Here is a 26,046-nt window from a genome sequence, read left to right as displayed (position 1 = left end):
TGCCTCCCAGACAGAGGCATGATTTTATTGATATTTAAAAAAATATGAACTCAAATTTCAGGCACAAATCAAGTTATACATGAAACCCTTGTACCTATATGTACCTAACAAACTCTATCTATGTTCAAAGTGACATGAAATTTGTTCAAAAACACCGATTAAAATGGTTGGAGCTAGTTTATCCCAAAACCAGGCATGTTCAGGGGAATGAATTTCAAAAACGTCCAAGTTGATTTTTAACCCTTAACCACTGACATGCTGTATACCATACCGCGCCGAAAATATATTTTGTTGTAAAACGTGTTTTATATAAGATTCCTAGGAAACCATCTGTGTACCGGGTTTCTCATTAAATTTTGACCCCCAGTTATTTTCCTTAATTTCGGGAATACAAAAAAAAGTTTCAAATAAAAGTTGTATTATTTTATCTTTAACGATCAACAATGTAGCAACAGACCAAATTTTGTATACAGGGAGGGCCAAATAAAATGCATCTTCAATATTTCAAATGGGACACCCTGTATTTTTTTATAGTTTTGAGTAGCCCTGCATTTCCTGATTACCAATATATAACATTGTGTAGCATTAGTTTTGATCTATAATGGCATATGGTACTACAAAAGGGTAACCATAGGTGGCTATGCAACTGACATTTCAAAATGAAAAAATTATTAATTTATTATAAACAGATGAAAAACTAGATACATTCTCAATTTATGTAAAAAATAATAAAAACAAGCAAGCGGCAAGAAGAGAATATAGGCTGATTTATCCAGATCGACAGACTCCTTCTACAAATACATTTTTATATATTATCGTCATGTCATAAATGAAAAAATGTTGTACTATTGTAACAAATGATGATGAAGATCTTAATACTTTGCTTTACTTGGAAGGTAAAAATTAAATACTTAAATAATAGATTAAATCCATAATAACATTTTTATTTTAGAAAATTCCGAAACTAGTCTAAACAATGCTACTAATGTATTAGAGAAAAGCCGTGCGACGATACATAGAGTTTTAAAAAAGCACAACTATAAGCCGTACAAAATAATACTGGTACAAGAACTTACCGATGTTCATAAGAGAAAGCGTTTACAGTTCTGTCAAGACATGCTTACAAATTTGAACAATGATCCTAATTATTTTTATAACATTTTATGGACAGATGAATCAAATTTTTCAACTTCAGGCATTTTTAATAGAAGAAATAGGTATTCGTGAGAACAGAAAAATAATAGAAAAAGAAAAATGAAGCAAATAAAAGTCAGGAAGAAAATCATTTTGAACGCGGTCATTACAGAAGTGGATGAGTTATTAAATCAAAATTATACACAAAATCAATTAAATAGTATGATATGGCAAGAAGATGGAGCACCGCCACATAATGTCGTAGCGGTTCAAGAACATTTAAATAATCAATTTAATGTGTGGATCGGCAATAAGAGTACCATTACATGGCCACCAAATAGTTCCGACTTAACACCATGTGACAGCTTTTTATGGGGGTTTTATGGGGGACACGGCAAAAGTTCGCACGGAAATCGAAAATTTAAATGGTCATAATAACACAATATCTGACGCATTAGAAAATTTGAGAGGAAGATATTTGAGCTTTGAGCATCTATTGTATTTTTAAATGTAGTATTGTATCTGAGAGGAAGAAATTTGAGCTTTGAGCATCTATTGTATTTTTAAATGTAGTATTGTATCTTAAATGTTGTATTGTATCTTAAATGTAGTATTGTAAGTCATTAATTTTGTTGACTTTCTAAATATATTTTTTCTAAATACATTTTTTTCTTAGTATAGTATCGTAGTACCATACGCCATTATAGAACAAAACCAATGCTACACTATGTTATATATTTGTAATCAGGTAATGCAGGGCTACTCAAAACTATAAAAAAATACAGGGTGTCCCATTTGAAGTTTGAAATACTGAAGATGCATTTTATTGGGCACTCTCTGTAAACAAAATTTGGTCTGTTGCTACACTCTTGGTCGGTACAGATAAAATAATACAACTTTTATTTGAAACCTTTTTTGGATTCCCAAAATTAAGGAAAATAAGTGGGGGGTCAAAATATAATGAGAAACCCTGTACCTTCAAGTGGTGTGTAATTATACCTTCTCCCAACTGCTGCAGTTTTAGTATGGCTTTAATCTTTGAGCTACGTTGATATAAACGGGAAGTCCCTCTGGAATTCTAGACACACCGATGCGGGGAAGTAAATTTGACTTCTTACAGATTTACGAAAAGTTTAATCCTAATTTCCCATGTGCCAAAAAAATCGAAGGCTGTTTTACTTATTTCTTCGATGCACCATTCAATAAGCACGGATCAGATTACTGGAAATCCAGAGATTATAGCTCATTATAATTTTACGAAAGGAGGTGTCAATATGTTAGATGCCAAGTATGCCAAATATGCTGTTAAACGTCGTTCTCGCCGATGGCCAATTACTGTTTTGGATATTGATATAGCTGCTGTTAATTCGCATGTTGTGTACCAATACCTACAGGAAAAAAATTAGGAGAGGTTAAACTGCACAAAGGAGTTGGCGAAGGAATTAGCTTTACTACATCTTCAGAGAAGAATTGAAAATCCCAGAATCCCGAAAGAATTGATATGTTGTATTGAAAAAATACTAGGACAAAAACGCCAAAAAGAAGCAGATTTTGAAGAAAGGCTTGAGAAAAAGAAGACGTGTTACTCATGTCCAAGTGCATTAAAGCGAAAACCTTTTATGTGTGCTTTTCTTGTGGAACATAAGTGTGCTTACAGTGTGCAAAGAAAATTTGCGGACATTGTGCTCAAAATGACTAGTTATTTTATTGTAATTTTTAGTTATTGTCAGTATTTTGTATTTTATTTTTTGTTTATTCATATTATTAGTCTGTACCTTTCAACATTCTTTTATCATTTTATAAAGGATTTTGTAATAATGTCCACCATTTTTTTAATACTATGCATGCATTCATAATTTTCTTGAAAATATAAAGTTTATTTTATTTGGAGCAGTATTTTATTCTACAGGAGTGTGAAGAATCATTCCGTAGTGGATGTAAAAAACAAATACAGTGATATGAGACCAATTCATATTGAAAACAAAGGAGCATAGGCGGCGGTATGACATACCGCATGTCAGTGTCTACGTCCTGAAACATCCACGTCAGTAGTTAAGGGTTAAGTTCCAAAACTGTCCTCATTGAAAACATATTTAATTTTTATTAATAACTGAGCTAATTAAATCCAAAATAACAAGTTGCAGTTTGATACATTATCTGATAGATAACCTATGGTTAATTATGAACTTTTTTTTGTGAGGCTTAATAAAAAAATCAGTTTTCTTCATTTTGTAAAAATTGCACTTTTGTAAATGGCCGGTTTTGGAATTAGACATTCTGGCATACTGGTGGATTATTAAGTTGCTGAAATGTGACATTTCAAGCAACAAAAAATCTAAAGGTGCGTTTTCACCAAAAAACATTTACAAACATCTACACACAAACATTAGCAAACATTTATTAACATTTGCCAACACATGTTTGGCATAGTTTGTCAAAAACAAGAACTCGAGAATTTGAATAAGTTTGCAAACATTTGCCATCATTCCGCCTTGTTTGTACAAAATGGCTCCGAGAAGAGAAGTTATATGTGCGACTAGTTTTATAATCATGTTTGAGTTAGTAAAAAACGAGAATATAAAAAAAAGAAGAAATCATAGATTTTGGATGTCAAATTTTTTAAAAAGGAGAAGTTCAATAGAACTTCCAAATGATTCATCCACACTATTTTTGTTGCTATTTCACACCAGGCATCGAATTTTTTAAATTTATTGTAGTATAGCTTATGACTGGCATTCCATATTTCTGGTTTCATTTTATAAAATTCAATTAATTCTAAACATTTCTCATTATCCCATTCCATTTTTTTGTAAAAAACAAATAAGTCTCGACTAATTGCTCACCGAAAACAAACTATTCCTTTCTACTATGACAGACTATAAAACCTAGTGTCTCCACCAAACACGCACGAACAATGAATCCCTTTGAAGTACTGACAGCCGACTTTTGTAAAGTTGCAATCATTTGCAAATGTTTGCAAACATTTTGCTCACTTGGTGAAAATGCACCTTATAATTAATTTTATTGACTTCAGTCTTCTTGCATAATAAGAAATTTTATTTAATAGCTGCATTTGAAATAGTTGAGGGTTTTTTTTATAAACAAAAATAACAACATAGTTAAACAATTACAGAGTAGAAATACTCAACACCTAAAATACATGATGTCCTGTCCTGTGCCTTGATAGTGATGACACATGCACTTATGTTTAATGTAAACAAATATTTCTTGATATATTCTCCAAATTAGCTAAGTATATAAACAGTTATAGAAATTTTATACTCAAGTGCACATTAATTTTTATGGCTTAATGTTTATTTAAGTAAGTTTTAGCTGTGTTATTGACTATAATGGAATTTGAATTTATGTAGTAAAATAATTTTGAGCTCTGATTTTTATTTTTAAAGGAATATAATGTTTTACCTCCAGATTAAATAATTTTTTAATAGTAACACATCAATCACACTGGGTTATTGAGGTGTTTTTAGGTTAAGTCATTTTGCACACTTGACACAGGTTTATTTTTACAGTTGTCAAGGTTATCCATGTTTATTTACCTCATATTGTCTGTTTGGGGTGTTCCTGTTCTTTCAAAATTGTTTGCCACTTTGTGAATTTTTTTTTATAGAAAATTGTTTTAGGTCCTGATGTACAGGTGTCTATTTTTGCCAGTTTATCTAAAGCTTCTTTACGTTCAATTCTGGTATGGGAGCACTGATAATAAATTAACCTTGATGTTTTTATTCTCAATATTTAAAGCTCTTTAAAAATAAGAAGTAGTATAGTAGAAGAGAGCAATGCAATCAGTTTAGTGAATTTATTTAATTTAGGCAATCAGATAATTGTGCATACTTTGTTGTTGGATGATGCATGGAATTAGTCATTATGAAATAGGGAGCATATTTATTTTTCAAACAATTAAAATCTCAAAAATTCAAATATTTGGGAAATTTGGAAAGTTTGGTCTTCATTTTGACCAAAATCGGGGGGGACAAATACAAAATGCAACATTGTAATAATTAAGAAACAACAATATTTTAAAAAAAAGTCCATACAAAATATATTGGTAATCAAATTCAGTCTGTTATATGTACAATACACAGCCAAGACATACAGAATTTACAAAAATATCTGTTTTTTCTGCAATATTTGTAATAACCTGTTTTGTTTGGAGCAGGTGTTTGGTCCTCTTCCAAAAGAATTCCAGCACATTTTGTAGCTGTTTATGGGCTCATATCCTAACTAGCTCTATGAATATCATGTGCCCTGGAGATGGGATTTACTTTGTTGTATGTGTGTGTATGTGCAACTAAACACTAAATGTATTCTTCTAATGGTGCTACAACCCTTTGTGGGTCTTGGACTGCTAACAACGTTTTTCCATTCTGCCCTGTCGGGATACTTTCTTTTGCCACTGCCTGATGTTCTTGTCTTTAAGATCTTCCTGTACATTGTCTATCCATCTTTTACAGAGCCTTCCTCTTTTCCTATTTGCTTGGGGTTTCCATCTCTGGATTACTTTTATAGCTCAATTATCTTGCATTGTTTCTAAGTGGCCAAGCCAGTTTAATCTTTATGATGTAAGCATACTGTATTAAATTTATGCAAATTACAGAGGTAATTTTCTATCAAGAATATATAGATGGAGCATAAGGTTATTAAAAAAATAACTACATGTTCGGTTTGGTGAGGCCTATGAGGATCATTAGCGGTATATTTTAAGTTTCGTGTATCTTTTTTTTAATTTCCAGAGAAATTATATTTTTATTAGTAGAAAAGGTGTAAAGGGTTTCAATTTTATCAATAAAAAATTACAAAGTTTATGTTGTACTTTCATATAGGTGAGGCCTGACAGGCCCCACCCGTCTGCTGGAGGGTTAAAGAAGTTACAATGAAAATTAATATTTTCTGTGTATAACCTATCAGAAGTATTATACCTATTCTTTATAAATCTCCCAGTGAGCATATCTCTAACTCTAATATATATGACAAATTGGTATACTTACTTTGAAATAATCTTGGAACAAGTTTGTAGACAATGTCCTGGATAGTTTTGTCAGGTCTGATGTTGAGTAATGGCTTTGATTTGTGTACTTGTACATCGCAAACTGGACAGTATTTGTTCTTTTGTAAATACTTAATAATACAGCTGCGGCAAACTACAAAAAATACAAGAATTAAATAAATATAGATTCAGAAGTTCCTGTTAAAAAATATATTATTTATCTGGAATAAAGTGCAATAATTCTTTTGGATAACCCTGATCATATAAAAAATTTCATAAAAGAAATGGATGTTTTTAAAATAGTTTTCATAATTAACTCAAACACTTATTATACTGAAAAAGTATTACAACAATGATTATAAAATAATAAAAAGATTGCTTTTTTTAGTTTTGTTTTGACCATTACACAAATATGAACCTTTCAACATTGAATAATAGAATAGCCATTTATTTTTTGAGTAAAAATTATGAAAACTTTTTTTGAAATGTCTAAAAAGGCTTTAAAGTGAACTTTAGGAAAGCCTAATAAAAACTAACAGAGTTTCAGTGACAATAAAATAGTTATTTCCATTTTTCGGGGGGAACCAATTGTACATTTTAACTTATTATTTTGTACAGTTGCCTGAAAAGTTTTTATAACCTCCTATGTACAATTGTTGAATCTTATATATTGTATTTAACAATTTTCAGCAATGTGACCATTTTTTTAGTTACTCTTATATGAGATACTTTATATTCACCTTCAGCTTTCTTACTTCTGGTGAAGTAAATTTATTGGTCATGTTATTTAACTATTCAGTTAAATAACATGACCAATATAATACAATGACCATTCATAATATAAACAGACCACATTTTTTTTTAATAGAATTTTAAATGTAAAAACCAAATTGAAAAGAAAATTTATTCAATACACAGTTAGTTGAAAATGGATATTTTATTTAACAAATACTACATAACTATCTTGAATTTGTGGTCCTATGATAGAAAAATTGATATGTTAGGAATACTTACATGTGTGCAAACATTCAATGATTGTACAAGCATCAACAAAGTAACCATCACATATTTTGCAAGTTATATAGGCATTGAGGTCAGTTATAGGTATCTTTGTGGATCCTTGCATGATCCCAGAGTTATTTATCACGTCGTTTCATATTCTGACCTTTTGGAAACCCATATCATCACTGGTATTGCCCATATTGGTCATGAGTACTTGACCTAAAAAGATTTAAAGGGGTCAGGCCTACAAAAAACCTAGAAACGTAATTTGTAACTCAAAATAGTACTTACTGGCGTAGAAAGGATTCTAATTCTTGATTTTTAATAAATATTATTGTTTACTTCTAAAATAAATGTTTGACAGACCAACCTTGAGCAGATTTGACAGATAGAGGTAAAAATGGCGTCATCGCACATTAACTCGCAAATTCGTTAAATGTTATTACAACTGTTTAAAAAATTCAACTGAAATGGTCAAAAGATACTTTCATCTATAAGTTTCCAAAATTATTTGATATTCAGTTATCTAGGTTTAGCGTTTTTTGTTGACAACTGCCACAAAGTCAAACGCACTACTTCTCGTAATACCAACTTAATTTTAAAATATGCAAATTTGCAATTTCTTCTTTTTTGCAGTAGGTATGATTTTGCGATTATTACTCTGTTATTACGCTGTAATTACAATATATGTAAATAAATCCAATTATCATCTATACTTGTTATATTATATAAAAATTACCAAAAATACATTACATGAATTAAAATAGATAATGATTAAATGAAATTTATGATTATTATTCAAAACATCTCTCTCCTATAATATAAGAAATCTTATACAAGTTTTCATAACTGTAATACAGTAAATCTATCGGTTAGATTTAACCTTAATGTTCTAAATCAGAGAAAAATCAGAGAATAATTTGTAACAATTTAGAATATTATTTTTTATTTTCGTTTTATCAATAAAAACGAACTGCACTGACATTACGACCATACCCGAATATTTCATTGTCGTCAAATGGTCGTCAATCAAACTATTAACTGTCACACTGTCACTGTAAGTGTCAACGTAATTTATAATTTTTGTTCCTAACCTTGTTCTTAAATGCCTCAATGAAAATAAAATGGTAGACGAAGGTACAAGGAAAACATTAAGTAACATCCCATTATTAAAAACTAAAGCCGGCCCAAGAGATAAAGAACTATGGATACAAAGGTTAAAGGAAGAATACCAATCTCTAATTAAAGTAAATCAACAAAATCATTGTTTAATTTATGAACATTTTCTAACATATGTTTTTCTAGTATGTCCAAAATAACAAAGCAGCAGATAATGATTGGTTTAGGCTAGAATCTAACAAAGAGGGCACAAAGTGGTTCGGAAAGTGTTGGTTTATCCACGAACTGTTGAAATATGAGTTCGATGTGGAATTTGATGTGAGTAAATAGATATTCTATATATTTAAGTACTGTATTTTTATCTTTTTAATATTTCGGTTTTAGATTCCTATCGGATATCCCACAACTGCCCCAGAAATAGCCCTTCCAGAACTTGACGGCAAGACTGCTAAGATGTATAGAGGTGGTAAAATATGCCTTAGTGATCATTTCAAACCATTATGGGCGAGGAATGTGCCTAAATTTGGAATTGGTCATGCCATGGCTTTGGGGGTAAGGATAATTAACTATGTATTGTTTTTGTCAAATTTTTCAATATGAAACTGGGTTTTTAAAAATAGTGTCTTTATTTCAGCTTGGTCCATGGTTAGCTGTAGAAATTCCAGATTTAATAGCAAAAGGAGTGATATCTTACAAAGAAAAGAAAAGTCAATGATCCATATAAATAAATTTATAAAAATTAAGTAAAAAATAAAGATTTTCCATTTTTTGTTTTTGTGGGTGTTTACAAAGTTGAGTTTGTAATTATCTTCAGATTTGTAGCAGAAAATATGCAAAAAAGGTTAATACTATAAATTTACTAGGTCAGTGTTTCATTTTGAAGAATTTACAAATTTACCTATAGCAACTATAATACTTAACCATCTTAATTCTATTTAAAGTGATTTTCGAGTACTCATTAAAAACTAAATGATTAAATGTTAAAATAGCCTTTGCATATGATGTTACTTATTTGATAACTGAAGTTTATTTAAAATTTGGTAACTTTTCTATTATTCTTTTAATAAATGTGAACATTAATCTGAAGTGAACATGTTTAAAATAATTATTATTCTGTTTTTGTTTTTTTTTAATTATATGTAATGATGAGATATATAGATTTTCTACCAATAAATATATATTATTACTATACTTTAATCAATTTTATGTAAAAATTTAATTTTCAAATTAGAGAAGGCAACTATGAGTATAAAACAGATTACAATGGTTTTAACTGCCAACTAAGTAATTATAGCATGGCCAATATACAACATTCATGATACTGAGCGGTTTTACCAATGGCACACAAAACTTTGTTGAAAAAAGGCAAAAGTTTCAATTTTTTAAGAATTTTGCCAAAATTCTTATCATATTGCCTGACTATTGATTGTGGTATTACCATCTCTTAAAAAGGAATGCTACAACTAACTGATAGGTTGGTTTTAAAGTAATCTTAAGACACTCTTAGATTTTGCTGTGCAAGAATAGAAGTGTAAAAAGGTTTTTGTATTTTGGTGTAGTTGTTTTCAAAAATTTATTTTTATCATGTCCATAAGTAAATCTTCAAAAAGCAAATGTGAAGATGATACGCTATTGAATAAAAAGAATAATTTTTTTCATACTTTACTCAAAACTTTCAAGATACTGTGATTATGTTGGTCTTGTGTTATGACAAAAAAAATGTTATCCATAAACGAAATTTGATTCTAAGGAAAGGAAATCTTTAACTGGTCAACAAAGATAAGGCTTGGAAACATTATTAATGACTCTTTATGATCAGTTAGTAGTTGTGGTCCTTAAGAAAAAAACATTCTGACAGAGGGGAATTAAAAAAAAGTTTGTTAATATTTGCTCAACATGCCAGTGATAAAAGTTATGTTTGACCACATTGCTTTGTCCAGACTACAAAAAGTGATTGGTAGGATAAAAGGATTTGTTAGGATTAGGATTAAAAAAAATGCTGATTTATTATGTTTGCTACCAATGTATATGTTTGACCACATTGCTTTGTCCAGACTACAAAAAGTGATTGGTAGGATAAAAGGATTTGTTAGGATTAGGATTAAAAAAAATGCTGATTTATTATGTTTGCTACCAATGTATACTGAACCAATTTACCACATTCCATGTACTCCTTGTTCAGTGAATATTGTGAACCACATAACATAGTGTACATATTTGTTTGACTGGATGCACTTCCATAATTCTATTAAATATACCTGTTAACCAACATGTTTCTATCTCTTGTAATTGGTCCACACTTCCCATGGAATATCATCTGATCCAACTGTTTTTTCTTTCTTTATTTTTTGGAGTTCTTTAACTACTTTCTCATCTGTTTTTTTTGTGACCACCGCTTTTAATGTCTCTCTAACTCAAATTTTCTTTCCAATGCTTCATTTGATAAACAAGTACTTTTTCCATCCTTTTCTGAACTAGTATTATTTTCATTTCAATTTAAAATCTTCTGGTTTCTTTGCTCTATGTTTGACTGTTTTATATATCCTTGTTTCTTCTTCTCTGGTATTAAGATGATCATAATAGATTTGTATACACTTCTGCTTTAGCTTTTGCTACTCATACTTTCGCTTCCTTTTTGGTAAGCATATTGTTTTGAAGGTCTGTGTCTCTGACTCATTTTCTTGCCACTCTTTATATAATTTTCTCTACTTTTTATCTTTTTTTAACTTTCTTTAACCACGAGAAGGTTTCTTTATTCTCAAACTTCTTTCGTGACGTTTTTTCAAGTATTTCAATAGCAGTATCTAATGATACTATCCATTTTTCTCGACATTGTATATTCTTTCATATTCCAACACAATTTTTCTACTATTTTTGCTCTTAATTTTGATACTTATCTGTATATGGACTGATCAAAACGAAAAAGGAGCAACTAACTTAATTTAATGTACATTTTTTGTTGCATTACTTAGAAGTTTAAATATGTACATTCACTCAGACATATAGTTTTTATAAATGAAAGAAAAAAACAAGTTTCTCGTCTTCGTTTTTCTTGTATTAGATAAAAAAGCAAAACTCGATAACATTTTGGAATCAGATTTATTCCGTTATTGAATTTCTGTCGATATTTACGTGAAAGTTGTTAAGAATTAATGATGGATTTTGATGTGCTTAGAAGGCCTCGAAGGTGCTGAGTGTATCTCACAGAGATACAAATCGCTAGGACAATAACTTGAATTCAAGAGGGTTACTCAAGACGCCATAAAGCAGAAATGTTAAATGTTAGTCATGCTGCGATAAATATATCCTGGAGCAGTCATGACATGTGTGGAGTTATTAGAAGACAACCTTATATTCGCCCTCGTGCAATGGCAAATACAGTTAGAGAGGATAGACTGTTACAACTATGTGCCATCAGAGTAAATACTCAAAATATACGTAACCGGGTTCACGAACATGGGTGGAATGCAAGTAGACCAGTTAGAGTACCTACTTTGACCCATGCACATCGGTAACCAAGAGGCTTGTTTGTAGAAGAACACATGAATTGGACCATGGCACAATGGAGTAACGTGATGTTTACTGATAAGTCCAAATTTCGTTTAAATCACATTAATGGACATATTAGAGTCTGGAAAAGACCAGGAGAGCGCTTTTTGGATTTGACAATTCAAGAAACCCAGGTTTTTGGTGGAGGTTCAATTATGGTTTGGAGTGGGATACCTTTAAATAGTCGTTCAGACCTAGTAGTTATTCGGCGAGGAACGATGACGACAGAGCAGTACATTAACGAAGTTCTTGAACCACATGTCCCATTTGCTGAAAATATGCGTCCAGAAATTATCCTTCAGGAAGATAATGCAAGACAGCACGTGGCCAGGATAGTGCAAAATTATTTGCCTACCCACAATATTCAGGTTATGGAGTAACCAGCGAGGAGTCCATATTTAAATTCCATTAAACACATTTGGGATACACTCGGGAAGCGATTGTCGAGGAAGTTCTCGTCACTTCTCGTGGAAGAATGGGAACAACAACTAAATCAAGAAAATATTCGAAATGTGATTGAACGCATGCCTGGACGTCGTACTGGTCGTACAAAAGTTTGGCGAGTTAGAGGAGGCAATACACGCTATTAGTTTTGTTTTAAAATAATTTGTATACTAAAACAATTTTTAATTGAAGGTGATTAATTGGCAAATCGCACGAAACCGTATTCCACTTATCCCCACGCAGAGGCGTACCAAAATAATATTTTAATTATTTATTTAAACACATAAGAAATTACGTAAAAATTAAATCTAAGACCGATATAATTGTTAAATTATTATGTGTGTTTTTACAGGTTGTCTAAAAAAGTAAGTAAAATTTTATTATTGTAGAGTAGCTAATCAAGTACTTCAAAAAACAGAAAACTTTGCAATATACTTATTTTTCGTTAGACTAAACAATCTGAAATTTTTATTACCGAATTGCTGCGTGGTATGTGCTGTAAACGTTTTATTTGTTTTTTTTTAACTTGATTTGAAAGTTTCTTTGTGTTTATTTGTTTTATATTCCATATAAATTAAAATGAGGTAAGCTAAACTATTATCATGTGAATGAGTGTATATAGTACCTAGTGCATTTTTTTTGTTTATTTTAGTAAATTCTCGAAATATGAAATGAAGAGGGCACTAATTACTAAAAAGTTAATGGCTTTGCTAGAAGAAGACTCAAATCGTCAAAATGGTGAATCAATTAATGTGGTTTATGTACCGCTGCGAAATCAGATGAAGTTTCCAATGTAGAAGGCATTGATAATATTTGTGAAGAAGGAATAAAATCCTATATTGCAGGTACATATGAAATACAAGTAAATGGGAATTATAACGATTCTGATATTCCTCTAAACCACTGATCAAGACGTCCAAAGAAGGAACTAGGTGAAAATAGTAAATCCAAATTTGTCTCAAGTTGGGTAAAATCAGATACTCCTTCCTACTCAGCAGTTATTCAACATCAGTCTGATTGATATTTAGACAATATAAAAGCCAACCATGGAGGCAAGTCATCTATTAAAATTTTTTCACTCTTATTTAATAAAGAAGAAATTGAGAGCGTTCTATATTTTACAAATATTTATGCATCGCACGATTTCGAAATGAATGACATAGAAGTAAAAAGAGTTATTGGCATATGAATATTATCTGGTTATCACACTCTGCTTCAAGTTGATATGTATTGGTCGAATGATGAGGATAAAGAAGTGTACAATATAAGAGAAAGCATGAGCCGATATAGATTTCGTTCAATCAAACATGAAGAGAAGAGAATAATGAAGAAACCGCTACATCAGTGTGAAACTTAGTACATGTCTATCTGAATTTGCTTTACCAGATGAAACTACTGTTTTCCTTTTATGAGAAAAAAATCTTTTTGATTGTAAATTAGTCTTAATTTATCTGCTTTTAATCCAATCTAATAATTGAATTGTCAAATTTCTCTTTGTTTATTGTATCGGCCGTTAATGGTTTAATACTACAAAAAGAATGAACTTACCTCAAAAACTATTTTAAAGTTAATAAGTCTAATTTAATAAATATATTACTAAGAAATAAAACACACCACGCCTATATACAAAGTGGAACGAATAAACTATTTCTCTCATTCCCATTCTTTCCAAGGAAGTAAATATATAGTCCAGCGAAATGTTAATAAGATTGCCGATATTTTAAACTATTCAACTAACGAACTTGCCAAACTATACGCTCGTGAATCGCACGAATTTATATTGTTACGGGGGCAAATTTTATGGAACTATCTTACTTTTTATGGAACATACACAATAAAAATGACCCCGGTAAGAATTTACTGCTGATGTTTAACGTTATTGCTGTTAGCTCTCAGTTCAATTTGTAGATGAGTCACCTATAATTAAAAATTTTCCTAGTACTGTAACGCTGTTATTAAAAAAATAAATCAAATGTTTCACGTTTATCACTTTTTATTTTTTTTTTTATAACAAGAAAATATGAACATATGAACTGGAATTCAGTGAAGACGATGAAATAACATTACAGGAAGTCGAGAATGCAATACAAACTCTAAAAAATCGGAAGTCATGCGGACCACAAGGTATACCAAATGAATTATTAAAACATAGCCCACAAGTATTACGGGAATTATTGGCGTATGTCTTCACCTTATTCTATAATGGACACGACTTACCACCGGAGTGGACAAAAGCACGTATTAACAACATCTACAAAAAAGGAGATTTGTTCAAACTACAGGGGGCTAAGTGTCATACATTCACTCTCAAAACTATATGGAAAAATAATAAAAAACAAAATTGAAAAAGAGATGACAGATGTTGAAGAACAGAGTGGCTTTCGTGCAAGCAGACCCCGTATGGACAGTATATTCTCTCTAAAGCAAGTTATCGAGAAAAGATTAGCCCACAAACTTTCAACTCATATAGTCTTTATAGATCTAACAAAGGCATACGATAGTGTACCACTTTCAATGCTTTGGGTAGCAATGGAAAAACAAGGAATAAGCAAAAAGAATATACAAGCAGTACAACAGCTCTACAAAAATATGACGGCAAACATTAAAACTGGAAATAGATTAACTAGAGAAATTCCTATTAGTAAGGGCCTAAAGCAAGGCTGCTGCATAGCACCTAAACTCTTAAAATACATCTAAATGAGGCACTCTCACTATGGAGAAGTGCTGCAATATGGGCATCCCAATCGGAGATGATAGATTGTACACGATACACTTCGCTGACGACCAAAAGCCATTCTAGCTGAAGACGAGAGTAATGTAGGCTACATGCTTAGAAAACTGGAAGATGAGTATACCAAATGGGGCCTCACAATTAATATACAAAAAACTGAGTACTTAGTTGTAGGAGAAAAACCAGAAAGCCTACAAATCGAAATGGGAACTATAAAACCAAAAGACAATTTTAAATACTTGGGAGTCCAAATAACATCAAAAGCAGGAAGTAGCGAAGAAATACACTCCAGGATTGGCCAAGCAAGATCAGCCACCAGACAGCTACACGGACTATTATGGAATAAAAAATAACAAAAGAAAATAAAAGAAGAATCTATAAAACAATAATAGAAAGTATTGGGCTGTACGGCGCCGAACTCTGGGAAATAAACCAAAGAAACAAATCAAAAATTAAGGCCATGGAAATGAACTACTAGAGACGATGTTGCCAGCTCACTAGACTTGATAGGGTGAGAAACGAAGATATTCGGAAAGAAATGGAAATCGATGTAGACACAATCGAAGCCAAAAGACAAAGCCAACTGGTATGGACACCTTCAGAGAATGCCTGAAAATAGATGGCCAAAAAAATAGAAGAATGGACTCCGCCAACTAGAAGAAAACGAGGTAGACCAAGACGATCCTGGAGAGAATATGTCGACGATGCAATGACCAGAGATGTAACAACTGAAGATTGCTTCGACAGAAAACGCTGGAAATTAGGATGCGAGAAACGGCGCCAGCTGTAGAAGACTCGCTTGTTATTTATATATATATATATATATATATATATATATATATATATATATATATATATATATATATATATATATATATATATATATATATATATAAGAAAATTTACAGTTCAGTAACAAAAACTTTGCTATATTTATAGCTTTGAGCAGTGATCTAGCCACCACCTTCTTGAATCCTTTTTTACTTTTTCTTTTTTTCTGTGTGAATCCTTTTGTCTTTCTACGAACGAGGATATAAAAAATAATCAATAAACCTAAAAGTTATATTTATTTTATGAATTCCTGCAATATACAATTTTTATAACATACTACAATAAAACAAACAATATTTACTTAACAATTCAAATTAGGAGAGTGTTTTTTTTTGTTAGTCCGCAAAGAAAACTCTTTGAAAATGACATTCTACTGTAAATTTTCTAATCTACTTAAACCAATAGTAAAAATTGTGATATGAATATTACTAACAGAAAATTAAATAGTGTCTCTAAACACGAGGGAACTTGAAAAATATATGTCTGCTCTATTAAACTGTCATAGGAGGTTTAAATGTTGTCAACTCCATCTCTATACAAATGTATATTATAAGACCACTTAAATTGCTATCTGTTAGTAATTATAGTAGAAATAAGAACGAGAGAATAAAAAATTGATCAGCCTTTAACATTCAATAGACAATTATGTTGGTATAGTCTATCAGTTGGATGTTTGTACAAATATGGCATTATTCAAGAATTATTTTTGATATTGCTTCTATTTTCTACTCACAAAACTATGAAATTAGGTCACTTTTCCTATATAACGGAATATATCAAACAAAAATAGCAGTATGACGAACGACGATGATGGATTCAACTACGAGGAATTTCGAGTTTTGCGACTGACATTTGATACCGCATTTGTATTGTGTTTACAACTACTATAATACCATATTTCGAACTAATACAGAAAAATGGAACCTTAGCTGCAAACAAATTTCTAGTCTAGTCATCGAGTATATTATATCGGTAGAATTTGTCCAAAATATAGAGAAGTGATAGGAACGCAAGTGCAAATATAGATATTTATAGCTGACTACATATATGTAGGTAGCTCCTATCATATGTAATTTTTTTTGTTCCCACGTCCTTATAAAGATCTATTAGACATTATATAAAATTACGTTGCTACATATGAAACGAAAGATAATTTTACAAAACCCTCGCCTTTAACATTTAGTACAAATATTACTAAAATTCTAGAAATAACTTTAAGGCATCTACAATATAAATAACATCATTTTTTATTTTATATACATTTAAAAATATTGCGGTGAATAGATCTAATATAAGCAAAGAAAACAATATCCTCGTGAGACTTTTTTTTTTTAAATATTTTACACTACATATTAAAACTTATCACATCTGAAGCTCAGAATAAAACATTGTTTTCAGTGTAAAAAGGGGTGTATATTTATACCAATACTAAATATTTGATAGTGTTTACTATTCAATATTTAGGCCTAAAGCTCTCATTACAGAAGCATTTTTAATTAAACTGATTTACTTAAAAATTTTAAAAAGATTCCAATTATAAGATATATTAAAAAAACTGGAAGAATACTTTTGTACTTTTGAGAATACCTCAGGACACGAAAAAAATATTTAAATCTTAAAGCTTATGCATTTTTACAACTTATTTCTGTTGTAAATCAGATCTGCGCTTTATTTTTAATCTTTTCCGGATTATAAAGGGTTAAATATGTGCATATGTTACTTTCTGAATTTGTAATAATAAAAAAATGTACAATAAAGTTTTAATGAGACAAAGGAAAAATTTTAGATGCCAGTACGGAAAGATTACTGATTGTTTCTCGTTCAAATTGTTTCTTTTGATGTTTTTAAAATAGTGGAGGGTAGAGATATTTCAAAATGGCTAAGTATTGTATAATCTTATTGCATTTAATAAAATAAAATATCGAGTTTTCCAATATTAAAAATATAAAGACATTTTTGGTGATTATATACAATCTATAGTAGTAAAGTTGTGTTTAAATTTATAATAAGGGGTAAAATCAAAAGGCGCATGTTTCAAAAATATAAAAATCTAGTAAACAGTGACCTATTCCGTGCAAACAGTTTATTCGGATTTTCTCTTTTAGTTTCTCTTGTACACATTTCCATAAATACTTTCTGTATTTGGGCTGGTCTATCTTAAAGACATTAACTGTTTCAGTTGATCAATCGAAGGACTCGGTAGTAAACAATGGTAAGGTACAAATTTTGATTTTTCGCGAGATAGTATGTAAAAGATGGTAAGGGACATGGTAAAGCAGAAAATTTCACTTAGTTTATCCTACTAATAATAGATGGCGCCAGATTAATTTCTTAAAATTGCATAACCATGAAATAATGTCAAGTGTCGATGATGAAGGAAGGCAATGTAGTTTGTTCAAATCTAAATGGCTTTTTTGCTGTTAAATGTGACAATTCTAAGAGCTACGATGATTATGACCCAGATAAAGATCCTGAATTTCAAGTATTTAGTGAAGCCAGCTCGATCGACTTTCTACAAAGAAGGTAAATTTTTTTATATTCTTAGAATAATTTTTCGCAAGTAAAAAATTGTAAATGTACTTAACATTGTTTACAACCAACTACATTTTTCATAAAATCATAACATTTTTTACTTGCAAACATGAAAATTCAGCCTATGCAGCACTATATTTTTATTTGAAAGTTTTAGAAAGCTTTTGAAAGAACATGGGGGAGAATTAAATGAACAAAGTAAGCACGAAAAAGAAGATACTGTTTCAAAAACAAAATCTAGAAAAAGGAAACGCAATGTAAGTAAGAAATTAATATGAAAGAAGTCAGAAATCACAGAAAAGTATATAATCAATACAGAGGTAATGAAAATATTGTTTTATCAAAAACAAAAGGTCCACCATGTAGTTGCCCCAATAAATGCTACGAGTTATTTTCATATATGAAGAATTGCAGACAATTTTTATTAATTTTTTGATAAAAACATAAAGATACAATGGAACATAAACAATTTTGATACACAACATGCTTACTTACAAGGTTGTATGAGATCTAAAAATAATCTAGAAAGAAAACTAATGTTGTAGTGTCAAAAAAATTCAAACTATTAAATATACATTAAAATCGCAAGGAAAAGATGTTAAGGTATTCAAAATGGATTTTCTAAGTATCCATGGCTCACAGAAAAATCTAGGTCGAGTTGAAAATCTAGTGTAACGATTAAAAATTGGACCAAATACTCCAAAATCATATATAAGAGGTCGACATTCAAACCATCCTAAAAAATATTCCAATTTTGATACAGATTTTCTGAAATTTTTTATTGAAAGCTTACCTAAATTCAAAAACCATTATACCGGCGCTGACAGGACTAGAGAATATATCAGTGTGGAATATTCTATTCAGGCTTGTTATGAGAAATATGTAGGAGAATGCATTTTGAAAAAGAAAACTTCAGTTTCTGCAGATAAATTCAGCAGAATATTTACTGAAGAATATAAGTTTTAAAACTCCAAAAATCCATGCCATAGATACATGTCAAGCGTGCGATAAGTTTTCAGTAGCTTTAGAAAATGCTAAGCTACATAATGATGAAACTGAGATTTAAAAAATTAAACCTGAATGAGTACTACATCACAGAAAAGCTGAAGCAGATCAACAGGCAGTTAGAGACGCAGCAGAGAAAGAAAGCTTAAACTCAGATGTACATGAAATGTAAATTTTGCTCCCCACACCAAGATTACCACTGGTCCCACGTTATATAAAAGAAAACTGTGGTGCTATAATTTAAGAATACATTATTAGGTGGTCACAGGAAGTGAGCACCGAAGTAGTTTTGGACCAAAAAGAGACTAATATTTTTATGTAATAACTTAACGACAAACGAAGCTTGTACATAAATAAGTCCTAAGCTATCTAATGCTTTTTTTGCAATCCAGCCATACTAGCACGTACCTTTGTTTCGTTACTTAAATCCTGCCAGGAGAGTTCCTATTCACTGTTTCATATATTTATAATATATATTTTTACCAATACAGCTATAACATAGATTTTAACTCATAATAATTTGTAGGATGATCATGATTTACTAGTGTGAAGTCTACAGTCTTTTTTTTTATGAATCAATGAGACTACATTTACGACAAACAAGGGATTGGACTGTACGTTTTAAAGTACAAAAATTCGTTGTATTTTGTGCAAAATATCAATTTAAGTCATACATCTGTAGTCTGTTGTTTACTCATTCACTGTTAAGAAAATAAGAACTTTTGGACCATGTTACTGCTGATTTTAACCCTATTAAAAGTTTTGTTCAATAGAACAATCGTTTAAATATACACCCCGGAAGATAGTATACTGAAAATAAATAAATGAGCCAAGATTCAAGTCCATACATCCATTAATTAGTCACATATCAAAAAGAATCTAACAACGGGCAATAAACTGCAGTAAAATATTTTTTACACCCAATTTTCTACCACCACGTAATTTATATGTACATTGATAGTTAATGCCATAAGTAATTATCACAAAATGGAAAATTAGTAGCTTTTTTTTATTATAATCGAAATACAAGATGTGATTCAATAGAGGCTAATCTCTGTTATAGTTCAATGGTTCAAAGAACTGTAACTGATAGTAACCAGTGAGTAAAATCTTGGGTTATGAGACAGTTCATTAACCAATACTAAACACTTATGCCGTGATCTGTCGGTTCCATCTTAAATACCGAAGAATATGTAGAAATTAAATTAATTTAGCAAGCGCAGCTATCACCGTTAGTGTTGGTTTTCTGTGCCTTCGTGAGCTTAATCTCATCTGGGAATTCGTTATACAGATCGACAGTTGTGTTCTGTTGGGCAAGAGCGTTTTTGGCAATGGCCAAAAAGGCCTGTTCCACGTTCAAGCCATCCTTGGCCGATGTCTCGAAATAGGGGATGTTGTTCTTTGATTGGCACCACTGTTGCGCCCTCTTTGGGGAGATCGCCCTCGGCTCGAGGTCGACTTTGTTTCCTAGGAGGACGAATGGGAAGTTTTCGGGCTCTCGGGGTGATGCTTGGATGAGGAATTCATCTCGCCAACTGTCCAGGGATTTGAATGAGGTGGGGGAAGTTACATCAAATACTGCAAAAGAAAATAGTTTAAAATATATCGATAGAACCTTTATTCATCACTTTTACAAAACATGTTTGTTTGAAGCACCCCAAAAAATACAATAAAAACATAACGTAATATAAAATAAAAATATAAACATAAAAAACGGGATCTGACACTCTGAGGAGGGGAAGCATATCTTTCTTATCGTCTAGGCACGGAGCGAGAAATTTATTTTAATTAAGTTCTATTTTATTTTATTTAGTTCACTATTTTTATTGGAAATAAGCCACAATTTTACTTTAAAATAAGTTTGTTTCGATTTTCACTTCGGAAATCGTTCTCAAAATACAAAACATTAATAAATTTAATAAACTTTGTTTTTGTTACTTGGCAAAAAAATCTAATGATTTAATTTTATCTGACTCATTCATATTGACAATTCAGACATATATTATACATTTTAAAGCAGACGTCTTTAAAATAACATTGTCAATATTTTTAAGTTGCATCCCTGGGACGACTTTATTGGAAGATAGTTTATTCGATTACATGAAATCAACTTTTAACTTAAGAATGCCCGTCAGAAAAATAATAGCATGTGAAAAGTGTGTTTAAAAAGACAACCACATGCAATGATGACAGTAAAATTCTACTGTTAGTGATCCCATAGTAAATCATGACGAAAAACCAGAACATAAGCAAAGAGGAACTAAAAGTTGGAAGAACTTTAAAAAATCCAACGAAGGCTTTGGAAAACAAGATATATTCGTTATGTGCAGCTGACTGGAGGGGATACGTCACGTTTAACTTTTGTATTGTCTCTGGGTACGCCTGGACCCAGTAGTAAAATTCAAATGTTTATATATTTATTATATCGTAAATTTGAGACGTGATGTTTCATGATATCCTTAAGATAAGGTTTATATACAATTTAACGTATTTGCGTTTTGAAATATCAGTTTGGTTTTCTGTGAAATGAAAGAAACACATCTATTGTTTATGGGTCCACCTGTACCCAGAAGTGTTTCCAAATGTACGTGATGTTTGTTTTGTTTATTTTTCTGAGAAGGGTGATTAGATTTTATGGGTTCTATGGCAACATTGAGCAACTGCAACAATGGGGAAAGCAACTGAGAATTGCTTTCATCAAGTCCTCGTAGACACATCGTCTCAGGACCAGTAACTTCACGTGGAGTCATACGTCGCCATGTTACCAAATCCACTATTAACTTTAACATCATAATATTTACCACCATATAATGTAAACTAAATTTAACCAAACAATTTTTAACGGGTTTTTACCCACATATTTAGTGGCTCAATGCATGTATACCTAGTGCACTGATGATGGAATATGGATTCCAAAAACTTTGGATTTGTGATATAACCCGATTGGGTTTTTTAAATTATAAATATACATTTTATAAAGGTTTTTTAAAAAAGATGTTAGAATTTTGGGCGAAACATACCTCCGGATAATTTCTTTACTGACTACCATTTAGCGACTGAATTAATAAAACGTAAACTAACACTAATTGGAACATTACGAAAGAACAAAACTTTTGTTCCAGTTGAATTTCTACCAAATAAAAGTAAAGAAGTCCTATCATCAATGTTTGGGTTTCAGAAGAATATGACTTTAGTTTCATATAGTCCTAAAAAGGGTAAATCTGTTATTCTTTTGTCCTCGATGCATTTAGATGACCAGGTGTCATTGCAAGAACATAAAAAAACAGACATTATTTTATAATACAATAGAACAAAAAGAGGTTTAGATACAACAGATAAATTAGCGTCAGCTTATACCTGCAAAAGAGGATCTAGAAGGTGGCCACTTTGCTTATTTTATAATATTTTAGATTTGGCGGTAATTAACGCATATGTGTTATATATGCATGTAAATCCTCAATATATTAGGAACAAACTACATAAAAGAAGGCTTTTTATAAGAGAATTGGCATATAATTTAACAGAAAATTGCCGAACTACCCCAATGACAACAAACGTTCCACAAAAAATGCAAATAAATTTACATGCAGTAGCTGGAACAAGTGGAAATGCAAATGAAAGTCCAAAACGTGGAAGGTGTAAAGACTGCGGATGGCAAAAAGACAGAAAATCTCGTACAAGATGTCAAGCATGTAAGAGGTTTATTTGTCTTGATCATTCAAATATCTTTTGTAAAAGTTGCATTGAATAAATATATAATTTTAATTGAATATAAAGTTTTATTATACTTTTTATTACAAAAAAAAAATGTTTTTAGTTCATTCAAATATCTTTTGTAAAAGTTGCATTGAATAAATATATAATTTTAATTGAATATAAAGTTTTATTATATTTTTTATTACAATAAAAATATTTTTAGTTTTGATACATCGATAACACGAAACTACAAAAGCTTCTACGAATTAATAAAAAAAGAATTGGAATTTAATTCACAACAGGTATGAGTTTTATCCATTGGGTCCACCCGTACCCATAGACAAAGAATGTGACATTTACTTCGGGAGAGTAGGAAGGTTACAGCGCTCATATCGGCCAAATTTTTCATCACCGTAAGGTCCGCTTGCCATTATGCTAATTTCAGTACTGATTTCAGTGCTAAAAATATTAGTTACATGTCGATTTAGTATGAAAAATGTGGGTTTGTGTTTGCAACTATCGTAATTTTAATTAGAATGTAGGCATACACTCTACCAATTTTGTATTGATAACCTAACAATGAAGCTTGTTCTATGATTAGAGTAAACAAAACACACAGGTAAATAATGATGGTTAAAAAGAAGTTAAAATTATGTGCAGTATCTTTAATCGTAATAATGATACTTGGAAAAAAAATCATACACTTCTTTAAAAAAGCGTTTAAGCAAAGGAATATTAAATATGTTGTATGAAGAATTATTGAGAAGACCCTTTGGCATATAAAAACTTTTTACAAATGAATAATAATTTTCATAAAAAATTTTTACCACCAGTTGAGAATAACCTCATCTGAAGTTAATATTTCGTCATTTTTAGTAAAAGAAAATAGAACATGCTCTAATTTTTAGTACTGAATCGGCGCGCGTATCTAATTTGTAGATACAATATTTTTAGTATTAAATTCAGTACTGAATTTAGTATAATGGCAAGCAGACCTTATACATTATAATTGTTCAAAACGATAGTAGGTAATATTTGTTGCATCGCAAACTGCTACAGTAATAGTAAAAATGATTGCACTTTTTATCGAATTCCGAGTCAAAATCATAAAAAGCATCAATGTGAACTGTGGTTTGGTCTAATTTTCAGACCGTAGTTTTAAAACAGTTGCACCGTCGGCGCTGGCTCTAATAAGGTAAAAAATAAACCGGAAGTCATCAAAAATCTGCACCGGAAGTGAAAAAATTTTTATGACCGTGAGTTGCATCGGAGATAATCGGAGATCAGCAGCACGCTGATCACGAATCCGTTGCAAATTAATTGTATATATCGTTGTTTGCAAGTTATACAGTTTTTTTAAATTTTCTCAAAACTGATTCGTGATCAGCAGCACGCTGATCATGAATTCTTTGGCAAAATAATTGTATAATTATATCGTTGTTTGCGAATTATACTGTTTTTATTAATTTTCTCAAAATGGAAGCGAGTACAGTAGAATCTCACTAATCCGGTACTTTAACCGACACACAATAATCTGGCATCCTCCGCCCGCGCATCTCTCGTATCCACTCCGCGTATGCGCTCTGTCGCGTCATAAAGTCCAACCTTAAAAGTTATCAGGTGCACGTGCGTACATATTTACCTGCTGTTTTCAGTAAGAACATTGCAGTTAATAATGTCAAGGAAACTTAAACACAAGATTCTAGTTTTTAATGATAAAATGGACATTTTAAAGAAGTTAGTGGAGAAAACATGTGCAATTTGGCAAAATAATATGTAGTTGGGCATGTTACTATACACGATCTTAAGAAAAAGCAAACAATAGTGCACCACGTGAAGACGATGGAATCTGGACCAGGAAAAAGTAAAACATGTTGGTGAATGCCCAAATATGGAAAACGCTCTATATACGTGGTTCATTGCAAAGTGCTCTAAACACATTCCTGTATATGGAGAAATTCTAAAGGTAAAAACAATTGAATTTTATAAAAAAAATACAAAGATGATTTTCGTGACACTGTTTTATTCAGCCATTTATGTAGCATTTCAAAGACAAAGTATAAGAACTGGATCTTCTTCCTCGCCAAATCTATAATGCAGACGAGAGTGATCTGTTTTGGAGACTGTTGGCCGACAAAACATTCGTATACTCTAAAGAAACGACTTCTTCTTTTTCATCCTCAGTTTTTCCCTTTTCAAATGTCGCTGTTCCTTACTCTTCTTCGGCATTCATTTTTGTCCCCGTATCTTCTTCATTTAAATCTTTCTTTCTCAAGTCCTCTGACACACAGTCATTTCTACAATCACATTTACGCCGTGTTCAAATGCTACTGGAACACACAAATTGTGACACACAGTGATTAGTAAAGCTAAAAATTACAAAGCTTTCAAAAACATTTGTCTACAAGTCTGCTATCAGAACCAATTTAAAAGTTGTATCACGAGAGGGGTATTTCGTGAACCGTTACATAAAGAGTTTGTCCCAGAAGTGAAGAAGTTTAGGAAAATATCCAACTGGCTCATAACAGCTTTACTCGTACTTGATAATGATCTAGGCCACCCAAACGAAAAAGACCTTAGAACAAGTTAGGGGGATATCCAAACTATCTTCCTACCACTAAACTGCGCGCCTTTATTGCAGCCGATGGATCAAAATGTTCTCCAAAAGGCAAAATCGTTGTATAAAAACAAATTGCTCATCCATATTATTTCTCAGGATGGTGACATAACGCAGAGCCTCAAAAAATGTAATTTGAAGGATGTTGTATTCTCTCTCCTCACCCATGGAGCTTAGTTTCAAAATTTATCAGAAAAATGATTCGAGACAAATAACGAAGTTTTAAATTTTTGGTTTGAAGGGACCTAAGAAACAGAGCAAATTATGATAATATGAAGATATATGTGAAACAGTATAAGAAAAAGATGAAGAAAGAGAAACAATTAAAAATTACAATGAATTTAATTGTTATTACTTATGGCTCCGGTTATTACTTATAGC

General features: G+C 31.1%; 3 protein-coding genes across 4 annotated transcripts in view; 1 reads left to right on the top strand and 2 right to left on the bottom strand.

The window, feature by feature from the left end:
- LOC140436672 (uncharacterized) overlaps positions 1–7,724 on the bottom strand; it is a 45,508-nt gene extending 37,784 nt beyond the window's left edge. The window contains exons 1-3 of one of the 2 annotated variants that reach the window (XM_072525703.1): positions 7,433–7,724; positions 7,154–7,360; positions 6,141–6,293 (exon numbers count right to left, since the gene is read on the bottom strand). In XM_072525703.1, the coding sequence (XP_072381804.1) occupies positions 6,141–6,293; positions 7,154–7,265 (265 nt within the window). In that variant the 5' untranslated portion in view covers positions 7,266–7,360; positions 7,433–7,724. The remainder of the gene's footprint in view (positions 1–6,140; positions 6,294–7,153; positions 7,361–7,432) is intronic. The other variant, XM_072525704.1, reaches the window with a different exon arrangement.
- Positions 7,725–8,190: 466 nt separating this feature from the next.
- On the top strand, positions 8,191–9,035 carry Ufc1 (Ubiquitin-fold modifier conjugating enzyme 1). The gene is made up of 4 exons (XM_072525706.1): positions 8,191–8,388; positions 8,447–8,578; positions 8,645–8,812; positions 8,895–9,035. The coding sequence occupies exons 1-4, from the start codon at positions 8,266–8,268 to the stop codon at positions 8,973–8,975; spliced, it is 504 nt and encodes a 167-aa protein (XP_072381807.1). The 5' UTR covers positions 8,191–8,265; the 3' UTR covers positions 8,976–9,035.
- Positions 9,036–16,032: 6,997 nt separating this feature from the next.
- The window catches only part of Rab7 (RAS oncogene family member Rab7), a 42,193-nt gene continuing 32,179 nt past the window's right edge, over positions 16,033–26,046 (bottom strand). Inside the window, exon 3 of the mRNA XM_072525702.1 lies at positions 16,033–20,930. Coding sequence (XP_072381803.1) covers positions 20,563–20,930 — 368 coding nt within the window. The 3' untranslated portion in view covers positions 16,033–20,562. The remainder of the gene's footprint in view (positions 20,931–26,046) is intronic.

The sequence above is a fragment of the Diabrotica undecimpunctata genome, chromosome 3, assembly GCF_040954645.1.
Source record: "Diabrotica undecimpunctata isolate CICGRU chromosome 3, icDiaUnde3, whole genome shotgun sequence".
Lineage (NCBI taxonomy): Eukaryota > Metazoa > Arthropoda > Insecta > Coleoptera > Chrysomelidae > Diabrotica > Diabrotica undecimpunctata.
The sequence above is the reverse complement of the archived record's forward strand: the minus strand, read 5'-3'. Positions and strand labels throughout refer to the sequence as shown.